This window comes from Hoplias malabaricus, chromosome 13 (genome assembly GCF_029633855.1).
Source record: "Hoplias malabaricus isolate fHopMal1 chromosome 13, fHopMal1.hap1, whole genome shotgun sequence".
Lineage (NCBI taxonomy): Eukaryota > Metazoa > Chordata > Actinopteri > Characiformes > Erythrinidae > Hoplias > Hoplias malabaricus.
Genome location: NC_089812.1, coordinates 26,284,599 through 26,308,462, shown reverse-complemented (window position 1 = coordinate 26,308,462; position 23,864 = coordinate 26,284,599). Strand labels below are relative to the sequence as shown.

At 42.6% G+C, this 23,864-nt stretch overlaps 1 protein-coding gene across 3 annotated transcripts in view; it reads right to left on the bottom strand.

The window, feature by feature from the left end:
• Positions 1 to 9,834: 9,834 nt before the first annotated feature.
• kcnj19a (potassium inwardly rectifying channel subfamily J member 19a) overlaps positions 9,835 to 23,864 on the bottom strand; it is a 39,852-nt gene continuing 25,822 nt past the window's right edge. For 2 of the 3 annotated variants that reach the window (XM_066642319.1, XM_066642320.1), the window contains exons 3-4: positions 20,126 to 20,342; positions 9,835 to 12,309 (exon numbers count right to left, since the gene is read on the bottom strand). In XM_066642319.1, the coding sequence (XP_066498416.1) occupies positions 11,645 to 12,309; positions 20,126 to 20,342 (882 nt within the window). In that variant the 3' untranslated portion in view covers positions 9,835 to 11,644. The remainder of the gene's footprint in view (positions 12,310 to 20,125; positions 20,343 to 23,864) is intronic. The other variant, XM_066642321.1, reaches the window with a different exon arrangement.

Here is a 23,864-nt window from a genome sequence, read left to right as displayed (position 1 = left end):
TAAGCGGTTACAATGAATGAATGAATGAATGAATATAAGAATTTGAATATAATCCGAATAATGGTAGTAAAAAACAATCCACAGTGCATCCAACAGTAAAGGAAGCCTCATATAAACTGATAGAAAACAAGGTTGTAGGTTCTAAAGAAGGGTCATTTTTCTGACATAAGCACTCCCTAACTCCTCTGGTGGCAGATTTATAAGAGTTTAAAAGGTGCATCAACATCATCTCTGAATATTTCACACTCAAGATGCTCGGTTTCAAAGGTTAAGTTTCAAGAGAGCTTCCCGATTTAGTATTGTACTTCCAGAGCACCAGCACACTCCAGACACCAAATGTGACTCAATACTTTTTCTTGACTGATTAAGAACGTTTCAGATATTTGTATACATTTTGGTGGAAATGTTAGAATCTTTCAGTTCTGTAAAGGGTTAACACTCTGAGTGCTATATTGCAAAAGGGTGGGGAGGTGGAGGGAAGGAGTCCTGAATCATTTAATTGATCAATCAGCAGTATTCCAACAGCAATTACTGTAAGACACATGGTGGTAGATGAGAAATAATAAGTGGGGAACAATCAATCAACTTGCATCTGCAGCTTTGTTACCAGCTAGTTTATTCTTCCTCTAATTAACCTAAAATATATCATTTAATTCTACTGATATAATAAACAATGGCCAATTTATGGTGATTCTGTTGGTCCACACTTTTACACTTTGATTGTACAGGCTATGTGTGCACTACTGAGGGCCTGTACAGTAATAAGTGCACTTTTACGTAACTGAAGTCACTCACGAAAACAGCTGAAGACATTTGGTCATGTAATGTGTCTTTGGTTGTGAGATAAAATTAAAAGCCCAATCATGTTTGTAAATGATGACATTGTGCCCAAGCTTTGGAACAAGCATTATTTATACCCTGTCCATTGTTTTAATAGTCAATGAAATATCCTTAGTTCCTCTTGACTGAACAGAACTGTTTTTTTCTTTTTAAATGTGTAATCTCTTGTGGCAGTGTGGCCTGAGCAATGGGAAATTAAATGATTGTATTGTTTGTTCTTCTTAAGATGATGTGTAATGAAGTAAGCTTCTTATTTTCAGTCTCTGAATGAAACAATGCAGGGGTAAGAAGTAAACATTAGGAGGTTATTGGAGCGGCGAAAATGTGGCCTGTGCTGGGATGTGGTGAAATGGGTATTTCATGCTTGGGTGAAAGAGTTTGGACTCGGTCCTTGTTGACGCTGATGTTTTTCATGGCTCTTTTCAGACATGTGGTGGAGCACCCAGCTCTTAGTGCTACATCAGCAGGGTCGTGGTCCATTGAATGCTGCCCCAGCCCTTTATGATATTCATGTAATGCAGCAGAGCACTTTCAGAGAGAACTCCAGTTTTAACAAAAGAAAGGCTGTAATTGTACTGAATAATAAGCTGAATATACACCACATACAGTGTCCACTCTGTTCCAGGTACATTTTCTGCATAAATTGTAACACCAATGATAAAAGTATGTCTTATTAACAGAGCAGTCCTCCAGAGACATGAGGATGCAGCAGGACAGAAACCCCTCAAATAAAATCAGAAAGGGGGAAATTTGGTGGTAGGGAACATTTTTAAATATTAAAACTGGTGTGGAAGAGAGAAAGGGATATAATCATAAGAATGGAAAGGGGGAAAATTACCTTATAAATTACAGCACTTACAGGATCTGCTGCTAACGTCTTAGTTGCAGACGTCACAGGACACCTTGAGTAGTCTTGGGTAGTAAATGTTAATGTTGACATGTCAGAACAGCTTTGATGGCAGGAGGAGGGCAAGTGGTTTCAAATTTATCGCTCATGATTTTGCCACTGTGCAGTATTTGTGCTCACTCAAAGCTTTCTACTAAACTGATGTGTCTGTAGGCTTTACCCCATACTGCCTGAATTGTGTTTTTATTCTGGCTTCTAATCTGTGTGTCAGTATGTTGTGATGTCAAATCGTCGAAGCAGGCTGGCTGTAATAATATCAGACTCCCTACATGCTGTCAGAAAAACTCTGAAATGTCTTCAAGCTTTGGAAAAATTGCTCTCATAACACTGTCAAACTGAAATAAGCTCTAATGTGGTAAATGACAAGGAACGGTGGGTTTGGTTATTGTGTCTAAATGAGGGCCTTATGCCTCAGTCCTTTGAGGCTGGCAGCCCAAAAGAACAGAATTGTCCTCTGTTCTGGATAGAATTGTCCATCCATCCATTATCCACCGCTTATCTGGGTCCGGGTCGCAGGGGAAGCAGTCCTAGCAAAGAAACCCAGACCTCGCTCTCCCTAACCACTTCTTCTATCTCTTCCGAGGGGATACCAAGGCAGGATCGGTTCCCAGGATAGGCCTTCCCTCTCTATTCATATCTGATCTGGGTAGCTGGAATTGTTGTCCAGTGGTGTTGTGTTAGCAATGGTTTTGTGCAGATGTTCTGAGCTTGCCCTCACCTTCCCAGTTGGGAATATTGTGTGTGAGTGGAGGAATCTTAGCTAAGGTGTGGAATCTGTGAAGAAAGTACATTGGGGTGAAAACCCAAACTGGGAAAAAAGAAAGGAAATAATCAAAACAATGGTTTCAATCTTTCTGGCGTTAATGTACATCTCTTTCCGAGAAACAGCAGAACGGAGGCAGTAGACAGGGTGCTGGTGAGCTCCACTGCTTTTGTTAATGAACTCATAATCAGAGGGTAATTGGTTCAAATCCCAGTGGCTCTGAACTGCTGCAGAAAGGCCTTTAGGGAACCATTTCACTTGAATAACTTCCCTCAGCGTGGGTGATATGGAGGAATGAATGGGAGAATACGTATGAAAAGTAAACAGCACGTTCATGTCCCATAATTCTCTCTTGGAAAATCACTACATCCAGAAGTATGCAGCTTTTCCAATTAGTGAGTGTACCTCATCTGAAGTGTGAATGCTACTAGTGCAATCTCTATAGAAATCTATTTATATAACAAATGCATGCGATATATTTGCTTGGATATGACTGTGGTGAACTAGAACTGTGTTTTCTGAAGTGATGGCACTCCACCTAATAGTTTTAAGATGAATTGGAGTGGTCTTTAGGATCTAGAACTATTTATCCATCATCAGCACCTAACATCACTCATTCTCTTGTGGCTGAATTCAGCGGTCGTTTTTAACAGGGCTGTTTAGACAAGGGTAGACAAGGGCTTTGGTGTTTGATCTTTGCTGTATTCTGACCAAAGCACGTCACAGATTTGTTATGAAGACCCAGAACTCAGGTGGAAAAGTGTTCAAACACATCCCCTTTTTTACAAACTAATTTGTGAAGTAATTTTAAAAATCTGAAGTGAGTGTGGAATTAGATTCTCTCCTGTGTCCCCACTGTAAGCTATGAGTTGTGTGGATCTGATGGAGGACATGCTCAGTGCTCAGACAAGGCTTCACATTGTTGTTAAGAGCATTGTTTTCTCATTTTCTCTGCATCTTTTATTGTAATATGATTTATTCGCTTGCTTTGGGTTTTTTTACTAGATGCTCTCGTAGTTTATCTCCTCAGGGATATCTCCTGATAAATGTGTAAACTGTGTAACGCAAAGCTGTTTAGTGTGTGAAGTCGAGAGGAGCTTTCTGTGGAAGATTGTCCTCAGCTGAGCTCAGTTCAGGGCATTCATAGCTATGAGTGGAATGATGCACTAAGAAATGAGCAACTGATGACTATTCTAATTTGTGCTGAGGCTAAACATCACCTACACTTACTCACTTACACAGACACACACACACACACACACACACACACAATCATGTTCACTTATGATTCTTAAGGCTGACTGGCTCTGACTTTCATGCATGAAGGGGTCCTCTGTGTATGTGTGTAAGTGTGTGTGTGTGTGTGTGTGTATATGTGTGTATGTGTGTATGTGTGTGTGTGTGTGTGTGTTGAGGGACTGGTTATTTCTGCAGTTGTTTTGTACATAATTTCCTTTTTAGATCCAATTGCTTTCCATGTTTCTTCAATGTCTTCCATGTTGCTCTAAAAAGTAAAGGCATCCAAACTTATTGTAGTGACATGGTAGAATGGCCTCTTTTGGTTCCCTGAAGAATCATTAAATGGATCGTTCTTTAAAGAACCTCATATGTAAAATGAACACGACAGAGAAGGCCATGTCTGGCAAATACCATTTTAGTTCTAGTTCATATATTTTTGTATATTCTCAGCTATCAAAACTGTGAGGAGTAAAACACTTATTATATTATGTAATGTTTTTGTTGGAAATAAAAGGGCTAAATACCTAAAATGATACAAAAAATTTCCTATCACGCTGAAGCTCTTTCCACTTTGAAAATGAACAAGAAGTGATTTATTGTAATGTAAAATTCTGTATAAAAGTGTATGCTACAAGATTAAGACCAGTATTGATCATCTTCTTACAGTGGCACCTGCCCAAGGGTGGTATATATTAGGCAGCAAGACCACGGTCAGTTGAAGCTGATGTGATGGTAATTTTTTATGTTGTTGTCTAAGCATTCGCTCTTCAGCAGGTTTTGTGAGGTATTCCCTGAGTGCTATGGTTAACACCTACCAAAAATGACACAAGGATGGACCCCAGGTGAACCAGTCATGGGCGACCAAAACCTCAGCGGTGCGTGAGGGGAGCTGGCCCGTCTGGTCTGATCTCACGCTAGAGCTACAGTAGAGCACAAACTGCATTTCAGATTCGGTTTGTTCTACAGCTGCTCTTCTGTGGGACCTGATAGAACCAGCTTTGCCATCCTTGGACTTTAGACCTCCTTTGGTCCTTTTGGACTTTCTAAACTCCTAAGTACTGCCTCCTAAGACTACGCCACAGTTTCTGAGATGCTATCACTAAAACATTATGACCATGATCTCAGATCCTCACGCTTGGTCATTTTCCTTCTTCTAACATCAGTTTCAAGAACTGACTGTTCACCAACTGCCAAATGTAGCGCCCTCATCGACGGGTGGCACTGTAGCCATTCATTCATTGTCTGTAACCGCTTATCCAGTTCAGGGTCGCAGCAGGGAATCTCTGGGCACTTACACTTACTTCATTACACCTACGGACACTTTTGAGTCGCCAATCCACATTTCAACATGTGTTTTTGGACTGTGGGAGGAAACTGGAGCAATCAGAGGAAACCCACGAGGAAAACACACTAAACTCCTCACAGACAGTCACCCGGAGCATGACCCGAACCCACAACCTCCAGGTCCCTGGAGCTGTGTGAGTGCCACCGTGCCGCCTGACACTGTAACCAGATAATCAAAGTGATTCACTTCACATGTCAGTGGTTATAATCTTGTGGCTGATCGGTGTATTTCCAAAAACTGTTCAAAGCAGTGTATGTTCAAAGTGGAAGAAGAATGTGATTCAATTTCCAGAAATGCTTACTGCTCCTTCTTTAGCAGAATTAAAACAAGCGCCCTCACATTGCATCAGCTTCAAATGTTCCTTAAGGACACTCTGAAGTAGCTGTGCAGCTTACAGGGGCTTTGATTGTGGGGAACGATTATAATTCCAGATGAAAGCCATGGATCTGTTGAATTGCCATTTTGCTAATTTAATTAAAGCGTACAGTAGAGCTCTTTATCATTTCCCCCAAGAAAGATTCTGATTATCCTAATGTTCCCAAGTCCTGGGCACTGCTGTCTAAAAGTCAGTTTGGAACAAAGATGGAATAGTGACTTTCCGACTGCTCTTAAATCTAAAGTACCACTCTGCTGTTCCACTCTACTGAAAGTTTAATGCGCCAGGTATTTTTACACCTGCGGGATGTCATCCTGATCACTCTCATTGTGTCTGAGGCTCTGGAGCTGCTGATTGGCTGCGGGGCACTGTCTCTGTTTCTGATGCGCTGTGAAGGATATGATAAGATTTAGGGCTTGGGAGCAGGGGTTATATTTAACACTTTCTGAATTATGATTGCGAATGTTATATATGGAACTGTCCAGATTGATTACATGCCACTCTCAGTGTGTGCGAGGTGGGAGACCTGTTAAAAGCTGGTGTTAAAAAGTGCACAAATCCACATCAACCTCCCCTCCGGAAATATTGGCTGCCCTTTGTGTACGATTAAAAATAAAATTTCTCAAATGGTTCATGACTGGAACACAAGATTCAAGGGAAACGATTTAAAGGGATGTATTCTGCTCATTTTCCACAAGTGAACACAGTTCTGGGTTCTTAATGAAACATCTGTGACATGCTTTGGTGAAAATACCACAAGGCTCAAAGGCTCACACCACAACAGAGTCCTCCCATTAAAACTGCCCTGTTCAGAACGACTGGTTTCAGAGCCTGTTACTTTACATGAGAATGAGCCACAGCTCAGTTCGATGTGAGAGCGTTTAAACTGTACTCTTATTTCTCAGAGTTTGTTGTGTGTGTTTTTGCTTTGTTTACCTTTGTATTTGCACGCTTCCATAAACCCAGGTCCAGTGCTGTGTGACTGCGACACTACCTGCTGCGCCACCGTGCCGCCCCAAGTTTTAATCAACTTCAGTTAAAGATTTTTCTATAAGTTCTGTTATCAGATTAACTCGAACTCTATAATGGAGGGCAGCCGTGGCCTTGAGGTTAGAGAAGCGAGCTTGAGGACGGAGGCTCGATGGTTCAATTCCCAGGACCAGCAAGGCAACTCATCCCGAAAGTACTCCCCAGGCATAGTTGGCAGCCCCTGGTCCAGTTGTGTGTGTGTGTGTGTGTGTGTGTGTGTGTGAGATCACTGCCACTAGTGAGTGTGAAGAATTGCTCACTAGTGTGTGTTTCTGCGTTCACTACCACAGATGGGTGAAATGCAGAGAAGCAATTTCCCTAATGGGATGTTTCTTCTTTAATGTATTGGAGTTAGACGTTGGGACTTAATGTTAAGCTGCTAGTGAGCAATGAGGAGTGAAAATGGAAGAGAGGAGTTCCTGCTGTGGAATAACATCACTGATCCAACAAACTGTACTGCTGCAGCCTTCTTAAATACAGTGTTATTTATTTGAGCGCAACATGGAGGAGAACACTCACTGCCCACTTCTGTTATTTTCGCTAACAGATGTTGATGGGGGAAGAGTTGAGCCATCTTTCTCATCCAGCGTGAGTGAGGCCTGTTATGCTTGGATGGCTCTAGGCTTCACAGGGGATCAAACTTGTGATCTCTAGGGCAAGCACTTGGGCCACATGGGATCCCATAAATGTTTGGGGTCAGTGAGTTTACATTTGAAAGCACTGTACCCCTCAGCCTCCTGGCTTATTGCTTTATTAAGAGTGCAGTGCATCACAGACTGGTTTAAAAGTGTCATGACCCGCAGTGCTACAGCTTATTAACCAGAACACTGTGTACATCAGCAGGGGGAATGCTCCGAGAAACAGGCCAACGGTTGAATGTATTTCTCTGAAGGACAGTATTCCCAGTCGTTCCAGCGCTGATTATGCCCCTGATGCTCTTTATGTTTCGCTGTAATCTGCCAGTGAGGTGCAAAACCCAGCGCACATTCACCATCTGAGCCCTGCTGGCCCACGTCAACACAAGACCCCTCCATCTGGCCTTCTCCTCTTTCACATTACCTTTGAACCTCTCTGTTTCTCCCTTCTTTTTTCCCCATCCTCTCTTTATTTCCACTGCATGGTGTTTCACTGAAGTGTTGGACCCATCAGGCTCTTTTCTTTCAGCCTGTAATTACACTGGCCTGTGTGCCGTGCTGTTAAGTCTTCCTCTTTTAACTTTAATCTGTCCTGCCATTTTCCTTCCACACACTTGTTTTCTATTAGTATTTTCCTGAAATATATGTGTTTTCATATCCTTTGGTGAAATTACTGAGTCATTCATGCTTTATTTCCCATCTGACCTAACAGAAATAATCACCATACTCCCTCTGCTGACCAATCAGACGCCCTCAATCACCCCCAGACCCTGCCAGTGATTACACTTTCAGCCAATCGAAATCTAACGCTCTTAATGGCACTCTTTGGCAGGAAATGTGTTCTTTTCCCTCTCAGCGGGTGATGATTACGACCTCAGGAGCTCTGTAATGAACTGGACATTGCTGAGCCTGGACAAGTGCTTAAAAAAGGACTGAATTGAATGAAAATACAAAGCTTGGGTCTGTTTTGCTTAACGGACGTTTGCTCTGCTCTGCCTTGACATTTGATACAGCACCATTTACCAGTTTCCTGGACATCTGTATGCTGTCAAAAAAATTTGAGCATAATCTATAACAAGGAAACTGCATTTTGAAAGGTCTGTTATTTGATTTGAGAGTTTTAAAAACAGGTTTGTAAACAGAATATTGCAGTATTTCATTATTTACTTTGTGCTATCACTTCAGTTTTCTCAGTTACGCTTCTCTCAGTTCTTCTCTGGCTCTTTTGACAGTGGTGGCTCCGCTGAACTGCAGGGTGAGGGGCAAGTACTGTGTGTGTATGGTGTGTGTGTGTGTATGGAGAGGTAAAACTTGCAAGCGTCTGCTGACATAGCGGGGCATGTACAATGTACTCTGTGAGCAGGATCCAATGGCTGACTAGATCCTTCCCTCCCGTCAAAACCGGATCAGAACTCAGAAGCGAGGAGCTGTTTGAACTGAAAGGAAGAAGCGGAACTCAAAAGTGAGAAGGTTTTGGAACTGAACGTGAGACGGACGAAAGCTCAACTGAGGAGAAGAGCAAAGAAAATCGCAAACACAAATTAAACGATTAAATACGTTAAGGATTCTGCTTTATGTTTCTCAAAACTTTTGGCCCCATTTTGATGCCATACATCGGCTCACTCAGCATTTTTTTCTGAATAGCTTCAAAAATCTCAGCACTTGGCTGTTACTGCAGCTAATGGAGACTAGGTTTGGGGATGGTTATACCCCTCTAGCCTGCATTTGGAATTAAGCATGTTGACCTTAGGTGGTGCAGCAGGTAGTGTCGCAGTCACACAGCTCCAGGGCCTGGAGGTTGTGGGTTCGATTCCCGCTCCGGGTGACTGTCTGTGAGGAGTTGGTGTGTTCTCCCCGTGTCCGCGTGGGTTTCCTCCGGGTGCTCCGGTTTCCTCCCACAGTCCAAAAACACACGTTGGTAGGTGGATTGGTGACTCAAAAGTGTGAGTGAATGTGTGTGAGTGAATGTGTGCCTGTGTTGCCCTGTGAAGGACTGGCGCCCCCTCCAGGGTGTATTCCCACCTTGCGCCCAATGATTCCAGGTAGGCTCTGGACCCACCGTGACCCTGAACTGGTTAAGGGTTACAGATAATGAATGAATGAATGTTGACCTTAGGCTCATGTGCAGCTGCACCCATGCTTTTCTATGGTGATCCAATGGCATTAAAGGCCAGTTTGAGTAAATACTGACACTAGTTGGATCTGAAAGTTTGGGCTCTGGCCTGAAGACTAAGCCCATGTGTTTTCAGGTGTGTGGAAGGCTGCTGTATCTGTTTATTTCAAGCACACCTGAATGATATATTTAGTATGTTTTGAGCTAGAATTCAGAATAATTGTTTCATTACATTGTTTTATTCATGCGACATGGGGTCTGTCTTGATATTGCATGAATAAAACATTGGTCATTGCGCATGAATAAACAATGAAAGGAAATGATTATTCTGAAAACGCTCCCATTTGTTGCCACTGAAGAAAAAGTGTAATTCATCTACGGATAATGCACCTGAACATCAGCTGCACAGTGATAGCGTTTACCTGGATCATGTATTTAACAGATTCCGATTCTGTTAAAGAAATATATAACAGAGATGTTCTAAACGTTCTGATCTGAGTTTACAGAAGGAAAAATAAAAATGTAGCGAATCAGAACCAACAACTGAGGCTTCTTCAACAGAATTTATTCATTTTCAAAACTATGGGATGAGGGAGGGGTGCTACACAGAGATGGTGAATGTGTGAATGCATGCACACATGGTGACATGTGTGTGTTTGTGTGAGTCTGAAGTAACCAGCTAAAGTAACATTAGTCCCAGCTAGAGGCTGGGGTTTGTGTGAACTGGACAGATAGGGGTGTATCGATACACACATTCTCTTGGCACGGTATGTATTGAGTTTTTTGGGCTGCAATATGATACACATCTGATGCAGAAAACAAAAAATTACAACATTCATTTTGTATTTATTGTAAATTCCAGTTGTTAAAATAAGAGCACCGCATCTAGTGGAAGCAGATGTGCAGTGATTTTCAATCCGTACACAGTGGCTGCTGTGGGGTTTTCTTAATTATGTGTTTGTCAGGTCATTGACTCTAACTGGACACTTTAAGAATAATGGTTATGACAAACACATATAAGGGACATATTCTACCTCTTCTCCACAGTTCTTAGGTCTTAAAGTAATGTCTCGGACACGCTTTTGTCGAGATGCCACAAGTTTCAAATACCACAGCAGCGTTATCCCCTGTTTAAACAGCCTTGTTCAGAGCGGCCAGTTTCAGCATCTGTTCCTTTAAACGTGAATACGCCACAGCTCAGTTCAGCGCGAGAGCCCAGGAGTGAGGGGCTAGACGTCTATTTCTTTTGTTGTTGTTTAAACTCCAGAGAACATTTTCTCACCCTCTGATTGCTCTCTGTTCTGCTGAGCCGATGCTGAAACCTCTGGAGGCCTTTGGGCTTTGGGCTAGATAAACCTCTGAACATTGAAAAGCAGGAAAAGGCTTGAGGATGTTGCTCTATTCCTGCTCCATAGGTCGGTAATATAGGCTTATTTTTGCTGTCGGAGATATATTATTAACGAAATACAAATTACTTTCTGTTAATTTAATTTAATGTAATTTAAACAGTGATTGTTCAAATTCAACCACCAAGCTACAGTCGGCTTCTTACTCAAAAACACTGTTCACTGTTAAAAGATGTGAAGCTCCTGAATGAACACAAACAGCTCGGGGATCTTATATTAGTGTGAGGACAGTCGATCTTCAGAATAATCTACGCTGCCTTTAATCAGTCTTTTTTCTCTGTTGTGTTTGTTTTGCTGTTTAACCTCGCCTTTGCGCTCTCACATTAACGCAGATCCAGTGCTGAGAATGGAGAGACTCAGACGAGGAATGTTTAAACACTGTGTAATAAGCAGCACAAAATCACAAAGACTCCTTTTATCCTTGTTTTGTTTGGGAGGCTTCAGAACTGCAAATTAATGTGCACATGCACAGAACAAGTTATATCGTTCTCCTATAAGCTTAGCATTGACAGTGAATATTTGAGTAATTATCACCTAATCAGGACCAGACTCTGTGGATAATGTTCCACTGAAGGACGGTATGTTTGTTATTACAAATACATTTGAACTGTAATTGATTCACAGTGTAATCCCCGTATCAAAACGAAACATTCCTCAATATGTGTATCGTGACACCCCTAACAAATGTGCGCCCTTACAGCTAAATAACCCTCTCCTGTCATGCACTGATCAGTCTTTGCACAGCTCCACCTCCCTCCTTTTATATCTTTCATCTTTCGCTATCACCACATGTGCCACCAGGATCGAGGTCAAAGCCTATCCATCAGCTCTGACCATTCCATAAATTTGCTAACTCTGGTTTAGAAGTTGTTCGTACTGTGCTGATCCCACCAAATCCCAACTGCTAACGTTTTAAAAGAACCGTAACTCACATCTGATCTCAAATCAGCAGCAAAGAACAACTTCTACCAGAGCAAGTGTTCGGCTGACTTCAGCGGTCAGCATTCATCCTCCGCAGCTTGGCTGGTAGGTTGTCCTCGGGCCTGCCTCCCACCGCAGAGGGTAGTGGTGTGTGAGGAGGGGCATGAGTGTGTGTGGATATTGGAGCTGGGGTTGGGGGCAAGCTCCTCTGGTGGAGGTCTCCAGTGGACATGGTCATAGTCATAGGTTCAAAGCCCACTTTAAGAGCTTTGAGGTGGAAATGGCCGTCTCCGTCCCCCTGCCCGGGGCTAGAGCCCAGTCGCTGCAGCTTTAGCGGCAGGTCTCCCGTGCTGGATGCTTTCTCTGAGGGCTGTGAGCTGAGGCGCAACACCTTCCTCTGAAGATCCTCCTTGCCGGATGAGCTCATGCGCTGCAGCTTGCTGGGCAGCCTGCAGGAGGCACTACCACTTCCCTGACTGGGCCTCTCCTCGGTCAGCTCCAGGCAGTTGACGGAGAAAACACGGTCCCGGTGGGGCGTGGCCATGGGGGAAGGCAGCGAGCACTTCTCCTCATACTCTTTGACACTGTAGGGTGGTGTGGGCACTTCAAAGGTGCTGTGGAACTGGGAGTAGTCCACTCTGAAGAAGCCCTCCTCCAGAGACATGACTGGTAAGAAACGGTGACCCCACAGCACCTCGTCTTCAGTGTAAGAGGTGCGGGCCTGGCAGGTCATCCCTAAATGAGAGAAACAGGAAGAAGGAAATGTGAAAAGAGGTGGTGGAAAGATTTTTTTTGTGTGTGTTTCTGGTCTCAACAGACCTCACATGGAAACTAACCTGCAAAACCAGCTTGTATTTAATTCAACATGGTTGAGGTAATAAGTTTTGTTGTTACTGCAGACAGGCTCTAGTTATTTGAGTGAAAGATCTGCTGAATTTTGAAAGGAATGTTGTGCTGCTCCTGGCTGTCAGGAGGCATATCACTGCAGCATTATACAAAACCCACAGAGTGCATTTTGAACAGAATGTACCTCATCTTGCTTGTGAAGGGCTCAGCCTATTAGAAAAGAAGGCATTATACATAGATTTCCCCTGAAGGCACAGTGACAAATACAGCTTGCGGGGGTTAAGATTTAGGAAAAGGGTTGCTTTATGGTGGTATTTGGTCCAGGAAAGAAAGTGCACCCTTTAAAAAACAAGTATTCGCATGGCAGATGAATAAAAGTAGTTTATACAAGCCAAATAATGGATTTTCTCACCCTCTCTCACTCTATTTCATTCATCTGTTCCCTCCATCAGCCTGTCAGTGAAGGCTAATTTACAATGGCTCAGTATAGTGTGTCTCTGTGTGTGGCATCTTCGGGTGGCTCTTTAAGCAGTAGCTCAGAGAGGCTTTCAGCATTCAGTGGATCGTAAATGCAAGCTCCATCATTACTTGGCTTTGCTGCTTTTTATGGACTGGGTTGGGACTATGTGTGTGTGTGTGTGTGAGAGAGAGAGAGAGAGAGTGAGAAAGAGAGAGAGAGAGAGAGAGAGAGAGAGAGAGAGAGAGAGAGAAAGATGCAAAATCCGATTTTTTTCTCTGATTTCAGGCTTCTCTTCCATACAATTTAAAACAGTCAATAAACCGATCAGTCCGGAGCTGTTTGTCACTGGAATGTAAAGGGGAGTTGTTCAGCTTGTACAAAAGAAACAATTCACCTGCCTTTGTATGCAACAAATGTCAATCAGCGAAAATGATAGTAAACAGAATGACAAAAGACCATTCACCTTGTGTTTCAATTACTTGGGCTACTTTGTGAATAAACAACTTTATTCACAAAAAAACCTTTTAAACAAACATAGTATTAAGATAATTACAGTCAGAGAGAAATTCCACAGAAACACATTTAAATGCACGGTTACTCATTTTTAAATCTCAAAGCATTGGTAAATGTTATAGTTGTCACTAACTGCCAACGTGTGATCCATTTATGATTAAAGGACCAAACGTTTTAAAGATCAGAGAAGCACTTTTGCTTCAGTTCTGAAAAAACTCAACCTTTGGGAAAAGAAAATGGACACAAAATAAGAAACATTAGACCAAAACAAGGATGCACAACTCCTTTCCTGGGGGGCTGGTGTCCAGCAAAGTTAGGTGATCTCCCTGCTAAAGCACATGCACCAAACCTGGCAAACCTGAGTTCAGTCAAGCTTATGTGAGCAGAATAATCACCCCACCATACTGGACAGTCACCACCCAGGACTGGAGATGTGCACCCCTGCACAAAATAAATGAAACTGGACATCTGACAGAGTTGTATAGACTAGTGTGTTGTAATGCAGTAATGCGTTCGCTGTGCTGGACTGTAGTGGTGAAGAGAGAGCTGAGCCATAAACAAAGCTCTCAATTTACTGGTGGATCTATGACCCCACCCTCAGCAATGGTCATGAAAACTGGGTAACGACAGAAAGACTGAGATCACGGAGCAGGTAGCTTTCTCTCGCAGATCACTGGCCACATTCTCCATGATCGGGTGAGGAGTTCTGCAATCCGCTAAGAGCTCTGAGTATGACATTTGGCTGCAGTGCAGCAATTTCTGTGACAAAGACTTAGAAAACCTTGCGAGCACAAGAAACATTTCATGTTCCTCAATATAATTTCTCCTTTCATCAGCTCCCCTACTTTAATTGGGTCCTCTTTGACTCCTTCATTTTGATCTGTAATGTGATATTGATCTAGAGAGCAGGGGTCTGTTCGCCTCTATAATTAAAACACTGAACAGCATCATTTATAACACACACATCTCAATTCCACACAAGTTTCCTAATTATACAGGTAATTGAATGTTCAAATCAACTGACTTTGTAATGTGCAAATCGAGCTGTTATGTAGTGAAGGAAAAAGCTAGCGTTATAATGTTGGGGGAATGAGATAACGAGAGAGAAGACATGAAATAAAGCTGGACATTCTGGAATATTTATATGGAACATCGTTACAACCTTGTTATCTCTGCCAGTTTGTGTCAGGTGAAAATCTGACATAAATCCAGGCTTGATTTTTAAATCCATGCAGTCCACCACAGACTGATACACTCCCGAATACTATTGGTCTGATTCTGAAATTATGGCCTGTGTTTGTTTGTATGCACCCCTTATAATTAGTGCATACAATATTAAAATTGGTGCAGCTACCCAATTTCATGCATAGATTAGCTGGGTATAAAGCCTTAGTTATATTTTGAATAGTGGGACTGTGTTCAACATATTGGTCAGTTAGACATCCCCTCAAAACGTACAGGCCTCACTTAGAGTTATGTGACTAAATGCCATCAAATCCTCTATTTCCCATAAGACAGGAAATGGGAACAAACTCCCTTTTAAAAAAACATTAATTTTAGATTAAATATTTGATGCAAAAACTAATACCAGTTACTATCAGCCATTTCTCACCCACGTGGACAAACAAACTTTGGCTTTAAAACAGAAGAACTTTTGTAAAAAGAGATATAACACTTTGTGAGACATTCACCTGTACATTAACCACTTAATGGTAAACGGCTGAGGGCACTCTGGGCCTTTAACAAGTCCTTTATTGGTTTGTGTATAATTGAAAGGGAAGGTGCAGGTGTCTGCATGTGTCTTAATAGCCAAGGGGGGATGTGGCTGACCCGAGACTGTGTACAATGATTAGCTTGACATTTCTATCCGGGTCTGGGGCCATGTCGATCAATAAACACTTATGAGTGCACGCCAGCATTCGGCAAGCCCACAGTGATAGAGTCAGCACGAGACGGAGCCACTGACTGACAACGAAAGAGAGGTATAGTGAGAGACAGAGAGAGATATAAATCACTATCACAGTATAAATGTGTAGCTGTGGTTTTACTGTCAGCTTGCTAGCTCTAGAGGAGGCATTTGAATTTCTATACAAGAGCCAATGAGGTCCCCTAAGCTAATTTTAATACATGCTGTTGGACATAACATCACTGATTTTCCAATCAGAACATTGTATTAATTAATTATTAATGTTTAAATAAATGTAAGGGAAGCATTCACTGTAAGTGCTATTTTGTATTTTATCTTGAACATTTCATTGAATTAAATATTATTTTTTTAAATATAGTGTCTTTATCTGCATTTTCAAAACAACATTTTTGAACCTGAAACTATAATCAAAACATTAATCAATTATAAAAATGACTGTTGTTTGCAGACATTTTATTATTATTATTTCTTCGGTGGGATGTGACCAAATGAGCCGTTACTTGAGACAGAGATCTGAAAAGGTATAGCATGCATTTTAATTATACACTCCATTATGGTGTATGGTCTGGAGGAAGTTTTCATTATGAAATATGAAAGAGAGGAACTGCCTGGGGCCAGCTGACATATCCTGCTGAAAATACACTCCCTTCTTTTGCTCACACTCTCTGCATGTGTAGAAGACAAAAGGAGTGGGTCTGCCACTCCTACATCACAGTAGCATGCGAGAGACCCAGAGCAGTTATTATGCATAGAGTACAGCTGTGAGCCCATGCATGGATATAACACAGCGCTCCTACCTCAATCTGAAATCCATTCCCGTTCATTACACTGCTGTTCTGTGTATGTGGGTTTATATATTTCCTGGTCTAAAATGTCCTTGCTTTATCCCAGGGGTTCCTGTCAATCTTTCCACTATCTGAAGACGACAATGTGAAGACGATGTGTTTGAAATGTTGTGGAACTCTGAGGAAACTGCTACTGAGAAAAAGAAATTGACAACAAAGGAGAACATTTACAAATCAAACGAAGAAGCTGTCGCCGCAGAACCCACACCTCACTTAATGTGAATGGGGTTACATCCATAATGAAACGCAGAAAAAGCAATCAACTTCTAAGACTTACATGTGGATACGTTAGACATGTGGATAAACATCTCTACGCTGACTGCCATCAAGCGTTCTGAAAAAATGTAGGTAATGGGAAAACCACACACAGTAAATACTGAAAGTGATGATGAGGTTTTACATGTAATTGAGGGTTATGGGTTGTTTTCTGTTTCTGGTTCTGCTTAAGTAGTTTTTAAACCCCTCAGTGTCACTGCTGGAGTGAGAACAGTCTACAGAAAATATACACGAAACAGCGTCCTGTGTCCACTGATGAAGTACTAGAGGATGAACAACACAAAATGTGCAACGACAGATGAGCCACTGTCTCTGACTTTACAACTACAACGTGGACCAACAGTGTAGGTGTCTCTAATAGAGTGGACACTATTTAAAAATTCCAGCAGCACTGCTGTGTCTGATCCACTCATACTAGCACAACACACACTAAGACACCTGCATCACTGCAGCACTGAGAACTATACCTGCTCTGTGGTGGACTGCATTCTGTAATTCTAGGACCGGTATAGTCTGTTGAGCTGAGAGAATGGACAGTGAATGTTGAAACATTCATTCATTCATTCATTCATTCATTATCTGTAACCACTTATCCAATTCAGGGTCGCAGTGGGTCCAGAGCCTACCTGGAATCATTGGGCGCAAGGCAGGAATACATCCTGGAGGGGGCGCCAGTCCTTCACAGGGCAACACAGACACACACACATTCACTCACACCTATGGACACTTTTGAGTCGCCAATCCACCTACCTACGTGTGTTTTTGGACTGTGGGAGGAAACCGGAGCACCCGGAGGAAATCCACGCGGACACGGGGAGAACACACCAACTCCTCACAGACAGTCAGAATTGAACCCACAACCTCCAGGCCCCTGGAGCTGTGTGACTGCGACACTACCTGCTGCGCCACCGTGCCGCCCTCAATGTTGAAACAAGGATATGATATATGAAGTATACTGAAATGTGAAAGCATCTTAATTATAAGCACTATAATATTATATTTTTCCAGATGAGATTTATGAGATAATTGTAAATGTAAATGAGACTGTTTAATATATTTGACTTATTTTAAGTGATTCTCCTCTGCACTGGCATCCACTGCATTACTGCCTTGTTTTGAGAAATACTTCCAGAAGGAAGTAAAATCATCTATCAGGGTGATGAAGAACATTACACTTGAAAAGGTCACTTTACACAAGTGGAATAATGTGATATTGTTCTTACAACAATCTGAAAAATGAAAAATATTACATGTGTTGCTGACATTTAAGATTTTGTCACTTGATGCAATATTTTTGCTGAGAGAGTGAGAGCAAGCAAGAGACTGAAATAGAGGGTGATACAGGAAAACAGACAAACTGAGAGAGAGAGAGAGAGAGAGAGAGAGAGAGAGAGACAAAGAGAGACAGAGAGAGAATGGAAGAAAGAGACTTATGTGGGGCAAAACAGTTCAGAATAATTTGAGAATTATAATTACTGAGAAAGAGGCAGGTACAGGGTGAAGACTGAGTTGAAGGAGAAGATGAAAAGAGGAGTATGGGAATGTGATGTTATTAGTGAAGAAGAGCGAGGCAAGCTTCAGGCAGATCCAAACTCAGAGAGGGACATGAGAGGAGAAACTAAAGGAAAACCTTCATTAATGCTCCAGCTTCTGCAATAATCATCAGATACGGAGTCTGTGTGTCACCAGAATGTGACATGGCCTTTGTCACTTCAGCTGCACTTTCAAGAAAAGAGAGTTTCAGAAAAATAAAAAAGAGAAAGAGAAGTTGAAAATCAGGAAGGTGGGGGCTCCCGAGTGATGCAGGGGCCTAAGTGTTGTTCTTGTAAACAAGACTTTGCTGGTTGGGTTCCTGGTGATGTCTTAGCCAAGTCCACGTGAGGACAACTCACTTTTCTAGAAGTGTAGATGCTGTAGCAAGGAGTGGCAGGATTCACATGACTCGGAGGGGGCATGTACTTGCCTTTGCCCTCCCAGGATTATTACTTTGTTGACTGGGTGAGTTCTAGACTGTTATTAAGGTTGAATTTATGATGACTCATGATTGAGGAGAAAACTGGGAAAATCACACCGCCTTCACACAAATATTGTGATATGGAAACATAATAGTTCATTTTCATTCATTCATTAATTGTCTGTAAGCGCTGATCCAGCGCTGGATGAGCTGATCCATCAAACTCATCACAGACAACACAGTTATATCACAATATTCCAAAATAGTTTCATGACAGGTCAAGATATTTTGTTCTACTGGGGTCTGATATATTTGAACAAAGCAAAACTTATATAAGAACTCGATATCCAATGAAATATTTAACCCTAAGGCAGGGGGTATTCATCCATCCATCCATTATCTGTAACCGCTTATCCAATTTAGGGTCGCGGGGGGTCCAGAGCCTACCTGGAATCATCGGGCGCAAGGCGGGAATACACCCTGGAGGGGACGCCAGTCCTTCACAGGGCAACACAGACACACACACATTCACACCTACGGACACTTTCGAGTCGCCAATCCACCTGCAACGTGTGTTTTTGGACTGTGGGAGGAAACCGGAGCACCCGGAGGAAACCGGAGCACCCGGAGGAAACCCACGCGGACACGGGGAGAACACAGGGGGTATTCAATTAAAATTAAATGACATTAATATGCTAAAAAAGAATTGAAGAAAAGGTCTTAATAGTGAGGGGCACGGTGGTGCAGCAGGTTAGTGTCGCACTCACACAGGTCCAGGGGCCTGGAGGTTGTGGGTTCGAGTCCCGCTCTGGGTGACTGTCTGTGAGGAGTGTGGTGTGTTCTTCCCGTGTCCTCGTGGGTTGTCTCCGGGTGACTGTCTGTGAGGAGTGTGGTGTGTTCTCCCTGTGTCCTCGTGGGTTTCCTCCGGGTGACTGTCTGTGAGGAGTGTGGTGTGTTCTCCTTGTGTCTGCGTGGGTTTCCTCCGGGTGCTCTGGGTTCCTCCCACAGTCCAAAAACACACATTGGTAGGTGGATTGGTGACTCAAAAGTGTCCGTAGGTGTGAGTGAATGTGTGAGTGTGTGTGTTGCCCTGTGAAGGACTAGCGCCCCCTCCAGGGTGTATTCCCGCCTTGCGCCCAATGATTCCAGGTAGGCTCTGGACCCACCGTGACCCTGAAATGGATAAGTGGTTACAGATAATGGATGGATGTATGGTCTAAATAGTGTCTTATAGTCTAGAGTACATATGTGTTATCACTGAACACTTTATTGTGTTGCCCCACAATCCATGCTACCTTTAGGGAACATTCATTTAAACATTGCTGGGCTGTAAATGAATGTCAGGAGACAGGTATATTATTCATGGGCTCTCAGTTCAGTCAAACTTTGGACTAACCTACACGCAGAGTAAATCATTTGATTGGCTTAATTCAGTGACGTTATCTGTCTATTAACTGGATGGTCTACTGTTCAGCCATCTGAAAAATAACAACAATTCTTGAACGTTACTATTTTTTCTCCTAAATTTATCTACGATTGGTCAAGAATCTGTATAGAACTGTTAGTACGTCCAGGTTTGGACAGAGGTCTGCCATTTGGAATCAGGAATGTTCCACTAGGTATCTACGTAGATGAAGTCAAATGAGCCATTGTTTAGGATTTCTGGAGTTGAACAGAAAAGTGATTTAAAATGCCTTTGGATCAAGGTACAAGGAATACGTGAATATTACCAGTGGTCTCCACTATGCCTTCTAAGATGACGACAATCTCGAACTGCTCGTTCATGAGTGACCGCTGGGACAGGTCAAAAAATGGGCTTTTGGGATTGATCTCGTGGCAGATGGTTAGAGGAGAGACGAGGAAGAGTTGGTCGGCTCCTGTTCCAAAACCAACGTCCAGCTCACACTGATCCAGCGGCAAGAACTCGCCCTCAGGGGTCTGACGAGACTGAGGGGAGAGAGAGAGAAATAGAATGAGAGAGAGAGAGAGAGAGAGAGACAGAGAGAGAGACAGAGAGAGAGGTAGGAAGGGAGTAGGTCATTATCTTCATCATCATCAGAGCATGTCTAAAACAATGTGGGAGAGATAGAGAGAGAGAGAGAGAGAGAGGGAAAGACTGAAAAAAATGAAACTGAACCAGTTTTACATCACTAGTTACATCAGAATATATGGCTGAGTTTATATATTTATCCCATATTTTATTTTATATATATGTTTTAATTTGATATTTGAAACAGTGAATGAACAGATTCTTCCTTCATACACTAAGCATATGTCCCATGATTGCACATTTTCTGCTGCATTTATTCAAGCTGACAGCTTCACTCAAGTCCACTACAGCAAGGGCTGACCCCTGGTCTCTGAAAAGGCACTCATCCATCCATACATCCATCCATCCATCCATTCTTAAATAAATAAAAATAAAGCAAGCTCAGCTGACATGTTGAACTCCTGAACTTTGTTCTGTAGTCTATAGGTAGCCACAGTCAAGGACTGTGCTTTTGGATTTAGCAAATTGTAAACTTTAACCCATACATCCATGCCCATATGAAGCTTTGAAGAGATCCCATTCCTAAATCTAGCCCAGAAATGCAGTAAAACAACCAATTAACCAATGCAAAGTAGTCACAATACCACAAGGATCAAACACCACAGCACTGTTCTCCCCTCGTCTACACAGCACCTTTCACAATGACCTGTTTCAGCACCTGTTCCTTTAAACTATAAGGAGCCGCTGTTCACCCCAACACAAGTGCCCCACAGTGAGGGGCAGAAGCTCTGGCCGTTCCAACCCGTTCTCTTTCTTCTTCATTCTCATTTTCCTGTTTTTGTGTTGTTATTTTTCTGTACTCTCTGTGTCTGTCCAAAATGTTTGCGCTCTCACATAAACAAGGTTCCAGCTCTGTTACTGGAGACAATCAGATGAGGAAGTCGTCCTATTCTATAGCCTCAGCACACAGAACAGGAAGACTATTTTTATCCCATGTTTTCAGATTTTTGCTCCACAGTTTGTGGGTTGTTGGGAACTAGATCTGCAAATTAATGTCAATTAAAAAACACACATTGGTAGGTGGATTGGTGACACAAAAGTGTCCATAGGTGTGAATATGTGAGTGTGTGTCGCCCTGTGAAGGACTGGCACCTGATTCCGGGTAGGCACTGGACCCACCGCTGCCCTGAATCATTCATTATCTGTAACCACTTATCCAGTTCAGGGTCACGGTGGGTCCAGAGCCTACCTGGAATCATTGGGCGCAAGGCGGGAATACACCCTGGAAGGGGTGCCAGTGCTTCACAGGGCAACACAGACACATTCACTCACACCTACGGACACTTTTAAGTCACCAATCCACCTACCAACGTATGTTTTTGGACTGTGGGAGGAAACCCACACGGACACGGGGAGAACACACCAACTCCTCACAGACAGTCACCCGGAGCGGGAATCGAACCCACAACCTCCAGGCCCCTGGAGCTGTGTGAGTGCGACACTACCTGCTGCACCACCGTGCCACCCATGAATGAATATATGACTGTTAAATCATATGTACACTTGTCATGTACTTTAAAATTACAGCCAATTTGTTTATAGTGAAAAAACATTTTATTCATGAAAATGTGATATAAAATTAATTGTTTACCTGCTTCCCTTTTAACATGGCGTACCTCACTGGTATTCGGATTAGTAAGGTAGCTTCTGCTACTTGTTAGCTATATTAGCATCATCCCTTAAGTACAAATTCAGACACCAGTAAATTGTGTAGATTTGTTTTTTTCACAAAATTATTGCTTTAGTTTTTTATAATCTGTGGTTCACTGTAATAGTGTTGGGATTTATTACATCCCTCTCCTCTAATCTGCATGTTCATGAATGTTAATAGGGTAATATAGCATGTGTGTGGCTTCCTACAGGGTCCTATGTTAGATGTTCTTGCTGTGCCTGTCCCCATAGGGTGTGTGTGTGTATGCGTGCGTGCGTGCATGTGTGTGTGGGTCGGCAGAGGCTAGGGAGTGTGTAGTCACTGTTTGGTCAGGCCGTGTCCCTTATACAGCTGCACACTCAGGCAGAAACATTTAATAGCCCTTGTACAGACACCACCACACACACACTCCCTCCCCTCACTATAACATCTTCCTGTTTATTTCTATACAAAATCTAACCTTACTGCCTTTCTCTCTAACAAAGACACAAAGCAAAAAAAAAAAAAAAAAAGCAGCTGTGACAGAGAGCACAATTTGAAGAAATGCCAAAAACCGAGAAGAAATTCCAACACAACCCCCACCTCTTTCTGTGTCTGTGAATTAATAGGATGAGACAGCATGGTGCCACTGCGTGAGTGTGTGTGTGTGTGTGTGTGTGTGTGTGTGTGTGTGTGCGCGCGCATATTTGTAGGCATGATTTTCTCTCTGAATGGATTAAATTTCATTAGATTATCACAGTGCTCTTTATAATCCAGATTGCTACTTCTACTCCACAGCTCAACACATAAACATATCAATCTGACACACACACACACATACACACACACGCTCCCGTTATCACTCCTCTCTGCCCACATACATGCAGCTCTTCAGCTGCTTCACACTCACCCTTTGAATGTATATATATTTTACAAGGGATTTTAAATCTATTTAAGCCGTGCTCTGGGATTAAATCTGCCCCGTGTAATAGAAAAGTGAGAGAGAAGAGTGAGTTGGGGCTGTCAATTTCACTGAGAGGCAATGAACTCAGAAGAAGGATGGGACAATATGGAATCTCCTGGAGGGGTTTGGGGGGGGAGGAGGGGTGAAGATATATATCACCATGTCAATTCTGAGGTTAGGGCTCAGTGTGATCAGTCTTAAAACACGTTGTAAACTCTTGTATTTCAGCTCAATTTGAGATTCAGGAAAGGTCTGGGGCCAGCCATTTGCCACACCCCCGGAGGGAGGCCAAAAGGGGCAGGAGTGGGTCAGCTATTAAAACAAACATTAATGTCAGCAAGTCAATAAACAAAACCTTTATGTCTGTCAATCTGTTCTTCACCTGGTGTTTCACAGTATTACAGTGACTACAGGGAACCAGGGCTGTTTCTCTATCCTTTCTGTGTATTCTTACATCCTTGTGTCCTCACTTGACGTCATCTCCCACCACCCAGTATTCAAGAACACAAACCCGATGTAGTTTATGATGCTCCCCAAATAAAGAGGATGCATGATTTACCAACAGTAATGAACTGAAAGTCCCATTGATCACTGCAGTTTCATGATTTAGCTCTTGCACAGCGACATCTCAAGTGATGTTTTTGGTGTTGAGAAACAGTCCAGTTGAGTAAGAGCTTGGTTCGGAACCTGCCTCCTGGTTCGGAGTTGTCTCTTTTTTCCTTTACTAAGAAGGCAGGGTATGCAAAAGCCCCCTCCGTCCATGTACTTGGTGTATTCAAAAACGTTTTTCCACAGTGTAGCTGCCCTCAGGTCTTCATCTGTACA